The sequence below is a fragment of the Falco peregrinus genome, chromosome 12, assembly GCF_023634155.1.
Source record: "Falco peregrinus isolate bFalPer1 chromosome 12, bFalPer1.pri, whole genome shotgun sequence".
Classification (NCBI taxonomy): domain Eukaryota; kingdom Metazoa; phylum Chordata; class Aves; order Falconiformes; family Falconidae; genus Falco; species Falco peregrinus.
In genome coordinates, this window is record NC_073732.1 from 2,358,591 (window position 1) to 2,374,168 (window position 15,578).

At 53.0% G+C, this 15,578-nt stretch overlaps 1 protein-coding gene across 1 annotated transcript in view; it reads right to left on the reverse strand.

The window, feature by feature from the left end:
* Positions 1-15,578, reverse strand: part of EPHB1 (EPH receptor B1) — an 86,057-nt gene that overhangs the window by 56,955 nt on the left and 13,524 nt on the right. The window contains exon 2 of the mRNA XM_055817327.1: positions 3,317-3,381. Within this exon, the coding sequence (XP_055673302.1) occupies positions 3,317-3,381 (65 nt within the window). The remainder of the gene's footprint in view (positions 1-3,316; positions 3,382-15,578) is intronic.

A 15,578-nucleotide genomic window follows, 5' to 3' on the forward strand; every position in this document is an offset into this window, starting at 1 on the left:
TTCTTTGGTTGTTCCTGTAATGCTACGGCTCGTTGCTAAGCCCCAAAGCAAGGCTGCCAGTACACTCTCAGGTCTTGGATGAAGGAAGGCAGAGAGTAAGCTTTTGGTTTCTTACCCCATCTTTCAGCAGTTGGCTGAAAAAGAAATAGCACAGCCCCAGGCTGGCTGCTTTTGGGAATCAAAGACTAAAAACAAGACCATAACAATGACATCTGGGGTCTTTGTTGACTCCAGCTCAAGCAGAAATCGCGTGTATCTCAGTGCCTTTATGCCGGGCTGTCTGGACAGGTCATGGTCTGCAAACCCTCCCCGACATCTGCACTCTGGACAAGCCTCACCCAGATACTGGCCATTACCCCCAGACATGCCAGGAAGTGGCACAAATCTGCCCTCAAATATTTGTTGTGAGCTACTAAATGAGATAAACCCTAAAACCGTGCTGTAACCAGGCAGCTCGTAAAGACTACTACATGCCTGGAGCGAGAGGGAGACATTGCTTATTTTCAGCTGGCATCCAACCTACTCCAAAACCTGCTTCAGCTGGGACATGATACCTCCAGGCTCACTCCAGGAGTCCAAATACACCTTAAGATGCTCAGTGTCTGCCCACCAAAGCACCTGATGTTACAAAGAAAAGCCCAGTCCACCAGCAAGGGGACATCACAGAAGTCACGCTCTCCAACATACGCTACAGACTGACCCTATGAGCCAGGGAGGTCCCAGTTGACTGGAGGTCAGCAAATGTGATGTCCACCTACAAGAAGGGTCAGAAGGAGGACCCGGGACACTACGGGCCTGCCAGCCTGCCCTGGGTGCCGGGGAAGGTGCCGGAGCAGACGGTGCTGAGCGCCATCACCCAGCACGTGCAGGACAGCCGGGGGGTCAGGCCCGGCCAGCGCGGGGTTATGGCAGGCAGGTCCTGCCTGGCTGCCCTGATCTCCTTGTGGGACAAGGTGACCCCCCTGACGGGTGAGGGACAGGCTGCGGGTGGTGGCTGCCCGGGCTGGAGCGAAGCCTTTGGCACCGTCCCCACAGCGTCTCCTGCAGCCACCGGCTGCTCCCGGCCGGGCCGGGGGGGCTCTGCGCGGGGTCAGGAGCTGGGGGGCGGCCGGGCCAGGGAGCGGTGGGGAATGGAGTCACATCCCGCTGGCGCCGGGCACACGGGGGGTTCCCCAGGGCTCAGCGCCGGGGCCCGTCCTGCTGCGTGTCTGCACTGCCGGGCTGGGCGAGGGGAGCGAGTGCCCCCTCAGTCAGGGCAGGGGGCACCCAGCTGGGGGGGGCTGAGCTGCTGGGGGGCAGGGGGCTCTGCGGGGGGGCTGGGCAGGCCGGGCCGAGGGGCCGAGGCCAGCGGGTGAGGGTCGGCAGGGCTCAGCGCCGGGCCCTGCCCGTGGGGCACAGCAGCCCCCGGCAGCACTACAGGCTGGGGCAGGGGGCTGGGAAGGGCCCGGCGGGACAGGGCCTGGGGGGGCTGGCTGGGCCGGCTGGGCGGGAGCCCCCCGTGTGCCCAGGTGGCCAAGGTGGCCAGCAGCGGCCTGGCTCGTGTCCCAGGCCGTGTGGCCAGCAGGGCCGGGGCAGTGCCCGTCCCCCTGCGCTCGGCACCGGTGCGGCCGCCCCTGACTCCTGGGCTCAGGGTTGGGCCCCTCACGGCCAGAGGGACATGGAGGGGCTGGAGCGTGTCCGGAGACGGGAACGGGGCTGGGGAAGGGTCCAGAGCACAAGTGCTGTGAGGGGCGGCTGAGGGAGCTGGGGGGGGTCGGCCTGGGGAGGGGGAGGCTCAGGGGGCCCGTATGGCTCCCTACGGCTGCCTGAAGGGAGGCTGTAGTGCGGTGGGGTCAGGCCCTTCTCACAAGTAACAGGCAACAGGACAAGAAGAAATGGCCTCAGGTTGTGCCAGTGGAAGGTTTAGATTGGATATTAGGAAAAAATTCTTCCCTGAAAGGGCTGTCCAGCACTGGAACAGGCTGCCCGGGGAGGCGGTGGAGCCACCATTCCTGGAGGTATTTAAAAGACATGCAGATGAGTCACTCAGGGACGTAGTTAGAGGTGGGCTTGGCAGTGCTGGGTTAACAGTTGGACTCTGATCTCAAAAGTCTTTTCCAACCTAAACGAGTCTATGATTTTAAATAGAAGTCCTGGTATTTTAAAATACTTTGTGGAAGATCTAATACACACTCCTGTAAAGGAGAAGACTCACCAGTAACTCTCAGTGCCCAGATGCAGGGATACAGAGCAGGATGCAGGGATGTGGGATGGGGAGAGGCTTCACTCTGCTGCTCCACAGAGGGCGAGACCGCCGTGCCTTATGATGCAGGCTCCCTGCCTGCCTTGTGCTTTCAGCAATAGCAGCTGCAGGCAGCTATTTATATCCCATCTCCATCACCTGCACGCTGTCCCCCTCCATTTTGCCAGCAATTTACCCAGGCCCAGATTTTTTCCAAAACAATTCAGTGCCAAAGCCCCACGTTTCAAGGGCCTCTGACATGCCTGCAGAGGATTTCGTACCCACTGCATGTGTGGTTCAGCTTTGGTGAAGGTGTGCAACCTCGTTTCTTCTTGAAGACCTGCCCAAGCCAGTCACACCCTAACAAAGATGCAGGCTGGCACGCTTTCCCCTTTGGTGCCAAAGGCCCGGGGGACGGACCCTACTGCTGTACCCATGCCTGCCCAACCGGCTGCCTGTCCCACTGTGATTCCCATTCATCAGCTCACATCCCCTCCTACCACTGCTCCTCTCCCCCTGCAGCTCCATCTCTCACTTTCTCTGCCAGGAGAATGTGAGTCAGGTTATTTTATGCTTCCATTCCTCAAAGGCTCGTATTATATAAAAAAGATGTTTTAAGTGCCTCAGGGTGTTTTGTTCCTCATTACTTCATAAAAGTGACATTAATAGCCAGGGAAGAGCACTGCCGAGTGCAATTACGGATGATGTTCCAGGTATGAAAGCTGTTTTGAGCCTGCTAATGTTTCCTAATTACAAGCCTTTTGGCACAGGGAGAGGTAAGGTGCAACGAGGGGATGGAGAGCAGTGATAGGGCCAGACCCTTCACCTGGGAGGAGGACAGGCAGGGAAGAAGAGCGCACAGAGATGGAGAAAAGCTCCACGTCCACCAAGACTCCAGGACTAGTTCAGGGAAGGGATGTTCAGTCCTGGACCAGCCGCACAGCTCAGCACAACGATGCCTTGGCCACCTCATGCCAGCCCAATGAGGCACCGCTGCTCCCACTGTCACTTCCCTGGCTCCCCACCAGCATTTTAAGATAAATAGCGCAAACACCACAAGATCACAGAAGGACCAGCTGGACAAGTGGCACTTACCCCCGAAGGAGGGTTGGCGGTCCAGCCCAGCTCGGCCGTCGCCGTCCGCGTATCCATCAAAGTTTCTGAGGAAACACAAGGAAAGGAAATAAAAAGTTGTTACTCCCAAAGTTTTTTATTATGTTATGAGCACAGAGCCAAAGAAGAATGTTCAGATGCTTTCACGGAGCGTTCATCTGACCCTTGGAGCTGCTCATAAATAAAGCAGCAGGTGCCCTACTACACTGAGTGAGCTAAGGGCAGTTTCACTCCAGAGCAAACAGTGCAGGACGACACTCTTCACAAAGAGTCGCAGCCTGAAGCCAGCCCACACTGCCATCTCTGACCTTCCCAAGCCTAGAAAAGGAAAACAGCATTATCAACTAAAAAAAAAATAAAATTTAAAATTAAGAAAGATACTGCATTTCATGCAGTCATTACACACACACACAAACCCTTGTCTAAACCTGAGCAGGGAGTTTGCATTAACTTCCTGGAAGTCGCAAGAGGCTGGTGAAGTCGCCCGCTGTGGGCAAAGCCCCAAGTGCCTCTATACAGGCTTTCAGCAGGTCATATCAACTCACTCGAGCTACTTGCTTCACTCTGCAACACCAGACGTCCCCTTTTATGCAGTACATCTGTCTGCTGCCCTGATTCCTTGTTCCACACAGCTATTATTTGTCAGAATGATTTCAAATATGTGAATAAAAATCACATTGTTGGTGCAGTATTCCTCTGCTGGAGGTCCTTCAATGGAGAATTTGGTGGGAAATATTTAAAAGCTGTAATACAGCTGACATTTCCCTATTTTTATTCTTTAAAATAAAAAAAAAAAACCCAAAAACAAACAACAAAACACAACAAGAATAATAGTGAGAGCAACAATATATAGAAGCAGATGGGGAAAATCCTCCAGGTTTTATTTATTTGTTTGCAGCAAGCAGACATACAGATTAATTTCCTCAGTTCCTGTGTCTCGACCAAATGGGAGGAGAAGATGTGCTGGTTGGCATAGCTGAGCATCCCCCACCCCTCCCCTTTTCTTCATAGTCCCAGGTACTCGCAACAGCTTTGCAAGCACCCGGAAAATGGGTGCAACCAGAGAAATAAAGGTCAGGAAATAAAAATCAGCCCAGGAATATGAACTGCTGTTGGACTGCTGCTTTTAATCTCTCCATGCCTGCTCCAGCAATCACAAGCGGGAAACGAGACTCCTATTCATCTTCCCACCCCTCCCTCTGCCAGCTACTGTGGGATGGGAAGCTGGAGAAGCGTGACCGGGAACTCCCCACCCTGCCACCAGTGATAAACGCTCCCTCTCCCAAAATCCCCACCAGAGCTGCCAACTTGGCCTGGCTCCCAGAGGTCAGTGGCCACGGATGCAGAGAGAGCAAGGCAACCCCCACCCCCCCACCCCCAAGACGGAGCAGAAAGGTGCTTAGGAGCCTGCAAAGCTTCTGCGCCCCTAACCAGTGCTGGGATGCTGCCGCGGCACTGCTGAAGGAGCCCCAAAGCCCACAGCCTGCTGCTTTGCACGGTGCCTTGCATGCTGCCAGCCTGTTCCTCACAGTGCCCTCAGAGAGGAGGCGTTTCACCCTCAGTCTGTGCAGGGAACAGAAAAGCGTGGTGGTCTTCACACTATCACAGCATGCCACTTCATACAGTTTCAGTGCCTTTCTGTCTGCAGAAGCCAGCTAAAAATGATGCATCCCAGCTGAAGCTCCCGTTTCGGGCTGGGGGCTCGTGCTCCAGACCTCCAGCAAGTTTCTGCTGCCATCACCCTCTGCCCTCCCACCACCACCAAACCCTTCTTCCCTTGCCTCGTTAAGTGGTCATTAACCCTTGCCGTGGCCCTTCAAATAAGCAGGCAGACATACCCATGCATAAATGGATGTGAAGATGGAAGCGAAAGCCATGCAAACATCTTCCAGTCCTCCCCCCTGGCGGGGCTACGCTGGGAGCGATGCTCCAAGAGCCCTTAAAACGCTTGGTGTTTTTCCCCACAGCAAACAGGGTGTCCTTGGGCCATGCAGGGGAAACTGAGGCAACAGAGTCCAGGGTGATACAAGGAGCATGGCTGGGCTGGAACTCAGACCCAGCTCACCCACTCTCTGCAGTAAATAAGGACACGCTCAGTTACAGGAAAAGCCTTTCTTGCAGGGGTTTGTTTAGAAAGGGTTTTCACTCCATCTCCCTTCCTGCGCCACACACTTACAGCTTCCTTCCCCAGGCGTTGTACTTTTCAGTGGGGCGATGACAGAGGAAAGTACTTTTGATAAACTACAGCCACGGTGTAGGACTGTAGCACGTGAGGACCAGCTCTGCTCCAAGGCAACACCCACCAGGATCCCTTCCAGCAGCTCCCTTCCAAAAATCTCACCCTTTCCCTCCTGCTCTGTTCCTCCCCAAAGGCTCCATATTTTGGAAAGCAGGCAGGATGGCACAACAGCAATGTCAGCATGGCACACAGCAGCTCCTGAAGCAGGAGACTTGAAAATAACTAAAGAGAGAAAGAAATTAATAAATTGAAAAGAACCACAGAGCAGCTTTCACTTTGGAGGTTTCAGGAGTTTTAAGGGGCCTGTGTGGCCTGTGGCCAGGGTGGTCACGCTCGCGAAGTTTCCACCGCAGATGCAGAACTTGCACTTCAACAGCTCCACGTTTCTACAGCAATTTGCAAAGCAAAGGAAAAAGAGGGCGAAGAGCCACCACTGAAAGCCTGACCCTCTACAGACCATCTCCTGCTTACATCCAGCCCTGACTCCCAAGGACACTGCCACATACAAGAAGATCCATAAGGTGGCAAAATAGTTTGGTTGGCTTTGTTGGGCTTTGTTTTGTTTGTTGCTTCTTCTTCTTTTTTAATAAAACAATATGGTTAAATCCACCCTTTCAGCTTAAAAATTCCTGCTGAGCTCACCCAAACCTCATGACTGCAGAGGCACTGGCACCAGAAGGACTTGGCTTGAGCAACTTCCCATTGACCTCCACTGTTTCCTCTTGGATGAAACCCTGGATTTTACTTCATTTTCTAGGATGTACGACTGATGCTGTGACCCCAGGGGAAACCCCACAGGGGCATTTGTGGCCAGGCTGCTCGGGGCTAAGGCTGCTGAGCACCCTCCTTCAGCAGCGAGGGGCGATTTGCAGATGCTGGTGCTTCTTGTTCCAAGTCCTCACAGAGAAAAGGGGGAACAAGATGGGGCTTCCAGCACTCACATCTCCATCTCTGAGCTGTGAATTATCACCAGCAGTGAGGGGACACAGGGTTCACATCCCCCCCACGACCATCCATCACTTGAGAGTGGGCAAAAGAGGGAGAGGCAGCAAACCCCCTTTGCTCTGCCTGCTAACGAGGGGATTACGGCAGATCAGCACCTGAGCATCACTGATCAGTGGAAAAGCCAAGCTGCACGGACACCTCACACTTCTCCACCTCTTCCCTGCCTTGTCATGCTGCAAAGACCAGTCCTCACTATTTGGCACTGGGTATTAATTAACCCCGCCCCCGCAGGGGTACATCATCTCACCATGCCTCCTACATGTAGCATGGCATCGTTAGCTACGTCAGGTGAATCACATGCTGCCTGTCCACCTGCACCGGCCGGTCCCCGCACCTCCACCGCACCAGCTGGTGGGCTCAGTGCCCAACAGGCAAAAGCAGGCAAGACACTGCCCTCGCCTCGCCTGCCGAAGGTACCGCTCCTCCAGCAGCTCCTCCCACACCCAACCACCTGCGTGTGGGCACAGCGGATGCCCAGGGGATGCTCTGCCTGGGAGGGAGCTCAGCACACTTGCTTGGAGAAGCCTGCGGGAGCTGAGCCTCTGCCGAAGGCGGCTGACCAGGCTGTAATGGCTGAAGCCCTCATACGGGAGGAGACGAGCTCTGCTACTGAGAGCTGAGCTCTCTTAGAGTAAAGAATCTTCAGCTGTATACAGTAGATTTTCTTTAATGGACACATTACTTTAAACTAAGCCTTCGCCATCTGTTCCAGTCCCTAATTATCAATACAAAAACAAACGTCTACTCACAATTACACTCGTAACGAGTAAAGATGCCAGCAATTAGAATGCACCAGCATCCTCGCCACCGAGCAGCGCATCCATCTGTGATGGCACTCGTGCGATCCAGGCAGGGAGGACTCGCTGCTGTCACAGGCTCCCCGCACCCTCCCGGGCAAACTGGGTGAGAGATGTGGCCAGAGCCGATGCCTGTGGTGGGATCGGCTGCACCTCGGAGGTGCAAGGGGTGGGCTGGCATCACTCAAGCGGCAGGGAGAAGTTATCTGGGGCGAGGGTAGCCAGGCACGGAGCAGGGCAGCGCAGCATCCGCTGCAGGAGCTTTCAAGTCACGGCAGCTGATGCCATCTTGCCAACCACCCTTCCCTGAGAGGATTTAAGCCTCCTCCAGAAAAACCTTTCTGAACTACCCAAACCAAAGCGGGACTTAGTTCCCAAAATCCTCAGCCTGAAACCCGTAACTCAGACCTCCCCAGCGTGGAAGGTGCGAGTTCTCCCTGGCAGGGAGCGGGGTCTGGCTAAGGGCAGAGTGACACAGAGGCAAGGCAGCCAGCCCAACCGGATCACCTTTCCATGCTGTCACCTGGAAAAAAAGAAATAAGAGAGATAACAAGAACAAATTTTTTGCTCGGGAGGCAACAAAGAAACTTCTCCAAGTGCTGCATTCCTCAGTAGATGCCTCGGGGACACGGTCCCTCTCCCAAAGCAAGCAGCAGCAGCTCTCACTCCTGCACAAGAGATAATGGCAGGAACCAGCCTAAGGCACTTGAAAGCAAGTGCCTGGGCATATGCAAAGAGACACAGGCATGTCTAAGACAACCAAGAGGAAAGAGACAGAAATTAAGCAAAATAAGGAGAGAGAAGGCTTGATAACAACAGATGGGTAGAGGGAGATTTGGAAAGGATGCCAGCTGCTGGAAATAAGCCCCCCAAGGTGCGTGGGGAGCACAAAGGTGTGTGTCAATAGCTGAACCTTTGGAAGGAGAGGGGAGATAGGAGGGCAGCTGGCGAGCAAGGGGCAGGGCGTGCATGGCTGTGTGGGACTCTGGTCCAGAGGGACAGAGCATGCTCTGCAGGGGGATCTTCAGAGACTCATCCAGACATGCCCTCGCAGAGCGCAAAGCAAGCGCCGATGGGGTCAGCGCAGGGTCCAGCCCCAGGGCACGTCCTCTGGGCAGTCCCAGCCCCATAGCAAGACCTTCTGAAGGGGAACAAAAGCAAGACTTCTTTCCATAAGCAAAGCACCATATTTTCCCCTCTATTTCACGCTCATAAATGCCAACTTGCTTTCTACTCCCTCCTTCTCTCCTGAGAGCTTCAACAAAATCAGCCCAAGGCAAACGCACAGCTTGGGAAGCTTCTGTCCAAGTTTGGTGACATTACCAGAGAAAGGGAACTATAGAGAAACAGAGCCAAGACGCTTTATTACAAAGACTAGTGCTAAATAACATTAGCTGCTACACTGCCGCAAGCTCTGCCCTCCCGCGGTTGTTGTGACTTCAAGCTGAAGCCAGACTGCATCATGGCTTTCATCACCATGACCTATCTGCTCGTGGTTTGCATCACATCTCTCGATGTCAATGTGAAGGAATCCTACAGGTGCTGGGGGAATCCTTTGAATTTAAATCTTGCTCTTCCCCATAGATGAAGGGATTCCAGCAACACACCAGAAGGTTGCCTGAGTAATTACAGGTTGCTCTCCATGACCATGCTTCTGACTACCACATCCCACAGACACGGTCCAGGTCCGCCTGTGCAAGGTTTCAGTACATCCCGAACTTCAGGCTAAGCTAGGAAAAAGCAGGAACACAAGATCCATGCGGCTCTGCCACAGAAACCCAATGGGTGAGCTGCTGGGCACACATCCCACCCAAAAAGTCTCTTCTGCAGGACCTTCCCCTGCTTCTGGTTCCTACTGGTAATCGGGAGGGAGCGCCGCTGCATGCCCTTTGTGCCACGAAGGAGCCGGTGGCTGCACAGCCTGAGCACCGTGACATCTCCCAGATGGTTTAATTACTGCGCCGGAGAGGCGGGCAGGGTAAGAGCAGGATCAGCCTCTCCCCTCTCCCTGAATAGTTTCCTGAGGGCACCAGCTTCTGAAAGAGCCGCTTACAGTATCTATACACTTTCAATCAAAAATATTACAGCAACAACTAATTACGTCCCATCATTCCCATGGCTCTCTGCCTTTAATGGTGCATTTTGCTGCTACAGAATGATGGTGAAACTGCTCTGGAAGTGCATAACGAGCTCTCCCCATCAATCTCCCGCGGGTTCATTATGAAGGATTACCTGCCAAATAACAAACCCAGTTGAGAAGGGAGAGGATGCACTAAACAACAACACAAGTCAACACGAAACATTTCCTGCCTGTATTTTAAAAGAAAATGCCAATGTTTTGGGGTCCGTATGAACGTCTCAGGGGAGAGGAGCAGCTGTGCCTGCTCTGCAAAGACATGCCAGCCATGACACCATCACCCACGGCCACCAGCCGGCATGAGAAGATTTGCAGTGGCAAAAAAAATAAAATAATAACCCACTTTCAGTTAGAAAGGGAAAGAATTTATATATATATATCAGCCAAGGACAAGCATGCTGTGTCAGTTTGTGACGGGATACATTAAGCTGCGGCCACACAGCACAGCCCCAGACGTCCTCTGGGATCTCCTGTCAATGGCATGGATTTCAGCATGCAATGAAGATGCATCGCAGCAGGGCAGGCGATAACTTAATGAAGCTCAGATTTGGGGGTGTTTGCTCAGCAACTATATAACAACTTTATCAATAAACCGCTGCCTGCTGCGACTGCAGGATGAAATGCTCTAATTACAAGCAGCAAACAGTATCCGTATCAGGATATAGTAAACTGAAATATGCTGGTTGATGTGCCTGAAAGCGCCCAATAAAATACCTGCTTAAATTTTTGCAAGTGTATGTGCATACAGACACGTGCGCTGCAAACCCTGCATATGAGGCAAAAGAAAAGCACAGCCAAAAATTGTAAGCCTCACACCTAAAGACAGGTTAAAAAAGTTCAGAAGGTGATGTCAAGTTTGTAAAGTCCCATTTACCAACACTCACTCCTCCCTGCGGAAGAGACCCAGCCCCAGCATCTCCCCTTGGTTTTCATGCTCAGAGGGATCTTGACCCAGCACGGTACGTGGTGTTGGATGAGCTCAGCCAGAGTCATACAATTCATTTATCATAATCCTACCAAAGAGAGATACAGTAAATCAAAGAGACAACCTTCCTGCAAATAAATTACAGGGGAAGGGAGAAGGGGAGAGGAATAGAGAGGAAAAGAGAGAGAACTGCAGTGGGAGAGATAAGAGAGGGAAGGAAATGACAGAGAATTACCAAAAAAAGCTTGCATCACAGGGAAAAAAACAACAAAGGGGACCAAATCAAATATAAAGATAAAAGAGAGACGATATGGCTTTCAATACCTATTGTTTTCCAAACTGTAAACCTATTTTAGAAAATTCGCGAACAAGTTTTAATCCACGGAGCTCAAACCAGACATCAGAGACAATGGGAAAATCTCAGGATGCCACATTACAGGTCACCCTATATTTTGCACATTTAAGGAGCTCATTTGCTCCCATAGCGACAAAGCCAGTTGCTGATAACATACTTTTTTGAAATTGCACACAGGCCAAAGATAAACCAAATCCACACAGTCTACACACATTGATCACATACGCTATAGACATAGATCACAGTCCCTATTTAAGTATTTACTGATGGGCGTAGGTGCATTTGGCAACTCCAAGTCAAGCAGCACCAAGGGCTGCAAAAGCACTTTTGTGAATGCTCTGGCCCACCAAGACAGACCCAGCCACCCCAAGAGCCCAGCTCCTCCACCACACCACCACCCAAGGCGTGATCCAGGGCTGTAAGATGACAAGGCTATCTTTCAGGACAACGTTTTCCACAACAATGTCACTGTGCATTTAAATCCTCATCTTTGCTTTCGCGAGGCTGGGTTGCCAGCCAACATCTCTGAACGCTGCAGCCTGCCCCAAAAATCACCATAGGTCAAGACTGGAAGTTACTCATTTCATCCTCCAGAAGATGTGGAAGAGGAACTCAGCTGCCCTGGGATAGGCAGAAGCTTTCCCAGAAACCCTGACCTCTGAAATTCTTGTGAGGCTGCCCAGGAGCGGTAGCACCCTCCAGCTTGAGGTCCAGCTATGCAGTGTGAGGTCTGGCTTGCATGAAGGATTGCTTAGGTTGGGGAAGGGCAATCACCCACTCTTCACCATCCACGCTGCCACCACCCAGGAGCACACACCAAAGCAGGTGAAGACTGAAGGTCAGGTGCCAGAGGACACTCTATCCCTTGCCACACAGTCAGGTGGCTTCAGCACGAGCTGGGCACAGCAGCCGCACATCACTGGACTTCTTGGGTGGAGACCAGCTGGCTCGGACAACCATCTCACCAGCCAAGGGAGATCCAGTACCCCAACCCATCATACATCCCAGGGGGAGCACAGCGCCTTCAGTGATGGCAAGGATAAAGCAAACATCAGGTAGCGATGTCAACAGCTTCATATTTTCTGCTGCTTTTCTGTAGCTCACTTTGCGTTCAACAGCCGTGTACCAGCATCAGCTGCGCATGGTGTGCTCCAGCAAGGCTGAATGGAAGCAAGTGAGCTCTCCAAGGGAAGGGCATTCTGCCAGCAGGTCTCCTCTTGGGAAGAGGGAGCTTGATCTTTATCACGCTACGAGAAAGTAAGGAACCCCAAAAAGAAGAGGGGGGGTGGGGGTGGGGGGTGCGGGTGGGAGTAAGAAAGAGCAGTGTTCTGAGATTTCACACCCATGGGCCACTGAAGCCTAACGAGTTCAGTGGAACCAGGCTCCTTATCGACCGAGACTCCCTTGGAAATGATAGCCTTTAAATACAAAATTAGTTGACTGAGAAGACAAAGCAGCCATAAACATCAACAGCATCTGCAATTGCACGTGCTAGGATCAATTAAAAGGACACGTAGCCTTCATGCCTGGATACACAAGACGCTCACCTGTGGGACCGCGGGGGGTTCTCCCCAGCAGAGTGCTCATATGGGTCTAAGGGCTGCACCGTGCTTGGCTGCAAAGCCGACTTTCAAGGCCACCGGCACAGAGGCAACGCTGGAATAAGTACATTAGGTTTGGCTGAACTAATGCACCAGACCCGTCCCCCCTTTCCCTGATGCTCTCCTTCCCCGCTGGATTTATTTTGCCTTGCTCCGGGATAACACCGCCTGTGAGGAAAGCTCTAAAAATCAAAACATTTATCCTGCATTTCCCTACACGCCATCACTTCTTTAGAGATTCAGGATGAGTCATTGTCTTGGACCACATTCTCCAGAAAAGCTTCGTGCTCGCTACAAAAACATGCATCTCATAGAGCCCTAAATCTAAAATGCCAGCCGTGCTGTCAAAGAGCCCTCACAACGAGAGATGCACCTGGCATCGTCCAGCTCCTGTTTACTAGATCTTATTTTAAAATGTCAAAGGGATTCTGCATGAGCTACGAACATGACAGACTGCTCAGATGGTGAGGAAGCACCGTCAGGGGACTCAAGCTTAGCGAGCGGCATCCCTTCACCCATGCGCACCTCCTCGCAATGCAGCCAAGTGCTCGGAATTTCCCCCAAACACCAAAATTTGTGAGAAAAGCCTCCCTTTTCACCCCAGCAAAACCCCTGGATGCCAAGAGTCAAAGCCAGACTGTTCAGTCGAGGCAGAAACCAAATCGCCCCACCAAAATTAGAGGTTTGCAAAGAAAAATCCCGCTCTGGACAAGCGAGTGTGGAGTTGTGGGATGAGCCTGCCAGCATGGCCCCAGCACAGAACAACGACAGCCAGACTGATCCTGTATTTTTTAATGCAGCATCTGACATGTAGTAAAGATTTCAGGGAGGCCAGCCAGTAATTTTCCAGTTTAAATAAGAAACAAACAAAAGCAACAACATTGCTGGTCCAAGGACACATCCCGAAGATCCCCCGCTCACACGCTGGGGGTCTTGGCAGGGAGTGGAGGGAAAGCAGGGGAGTGAGAGTAGGAATGCACAGGGATGCTCTGGCTGCCACCGGAGGTGACGAGCTCAGCCCTGGCCACAGAAGCACAGCCATCGAGGGGAGGAGGTGGAAATATTGAACCTCAAACGGAAGAAACTGCAGAAGCTTGTCGGCAAGCACCTCCCTGCGCCACCTCCCCTCCCAGTGCCGGCCGCCGCGCCGAGCATCGTCTCTCCAGTTTTTGCACCATATGGAGTCAGCTCGCGAGTGCAAATGAGGCAAAGAGCGTGAGAGGCAAAGGGAAATAAATCTGTGCTGACACAGGAGCGCACAGGGCTGCCGGCAGCATGGGGAAGCCTCTGTCAGGACGCAGACAGGACGGGGGAAGGCTCTGCCTCCATCCCCTGGGGACGCCTTGACAGAGCGCCCTGTCGGGGGGGGACAGGCAACAGGGCAAAGGGGGGGACAGGTCCATCACAAAGGGCAGAGAAGCCCTTGAGCAGACCCCACTGGGTTTTTTGCTCTGGCTTCACATCCAAACACTGCTTCCCAAAACACCCTGCAAACCCAGCCCTTGGGACTCCCAGCTTTGCCTGGGACTTACCTAATTTTTTAATTTTTTTTCTTCTCCAATTCCAGATTTGATCAAAACACCCAATGGCCAGGATCTGTAACTATCCTGCACCCCCTCCTGAAAACATTACTATCAATCTGAGCCATCTTTAGCTACACACACAGATGACAGCTGGTCCGTTGAGTAAATAACAAAATGTGTTTGCCAAGATTTCTAAGCGCCCATTCACACAAGGTGCCGTACCAGCTCAGACGGGCCAGCGGGGCTCTGTTAAACCCTCGCTCGAATACGCTGATAGCTATCAGCGACTGCAATCGCCCCTTTGGAAGATGCTCTTCATCAAGAAGGTGCACAGCAGGGACTTCAGGACCCCTCTTCATGAGCTCTTGGTGCATCACCTAAGCTGTGCCAGAAGCAGCGGGCAAACTGCTGCCTGCCTCCCCCAGCTCCTGCCTGCGCGGAGGCAGCACCCGGTCCTACACTCCCCACACACACACACACATCCCTCCAAGCCAGGACCCCTGGATCCTGTAAGAAGAGAGGAAAAACAAGCACTCCTCTAGATCAACCTTAAATCTCAAGACTTTGCTTGGGACCCAGCTTATGCCAAGCTTTTCCCGCAGGCTGCGGCGGCCAGCTGAGCTGCGGAGCGGCCACTGCTCCCACCAGCCCTGGGAGGCGAGGAAGGGGAGGAAGAGGAGGATGCTGGCAGGAGGTGCTGCTTGGCAGCTGGCCCGCCCAGCACACCCCTGCCTCCAGCCCCGGCACCTGCACGGGTGCAAGCTGGGAAAAGGCTCTAGTACGAGGACAGCCATCTGCATGCTGGGAGCCGCGCCAAGGCAAGGTTCGGGGGATTATTTTTCTCCCCCTTGTTCACCAGGACAGTCTCCTTCCCGAATGCATGGGTAGAGCTGATTTAACACATGGGTGACACCTCGTCAAAAACTTTCAACATGGGGTTGTAGGCAGGCAAGCAAGAGAAATCCACCAGAGCCACCCCGGCAGCCTGTAAGCCCGGTCACCAGCCAGACCCCGAGGAGGTGCCTGTGATCCTCCATGGGCAAGGGATGGTCCCGGTGTGACCAGCACAGCTCCATTTCACGCAGTGCCAGCTCTGCTCATTTTTAAAGCAGTGCCAGCTGATGATAAAGTTTCCCCTAAGCTCATCTCCATACCCACCTCTTCTCCTGATGACACTGACCCATCCTCCCTGATTGTGGTTTCCGTACTGAAATAAATCACTTTAAGTGCACGTTGTGCTCTGCGTCTCATTACTGTTCATCATCTTCTGTGCAACGGAGCTGTCACATCGTCACAAATTCTGTCACCTGGGTGACACGGGAGTGACTTGGGAGGGCAGGCAAGTGGGGAGAAAGTGCCTGCAGCTTGACGGGGCACCAGGAGGTCCCCACCCCTCTTCTCCTCAGCTTTCAGATGGTGGGCTCACACCTATAGCCCCACACACCCCTTATGGCACAAAAGCTCAGAACAAGAGCAAGAAGGAGCAACACATGTGCAAGGCAGGATCATTGCACACAAGGACCCAGAAGATGGAAGGATGGCAGGAGTGATGGCAGATGTACCTTGATGGCCATGACGGTCCTTCTTCAGCAGGGTATGTCCCTGCAGGGAAACCTCCCCCAGAAGAGGTGGCAGAAACTCCCTCCCCTCCCCAAATTTAAA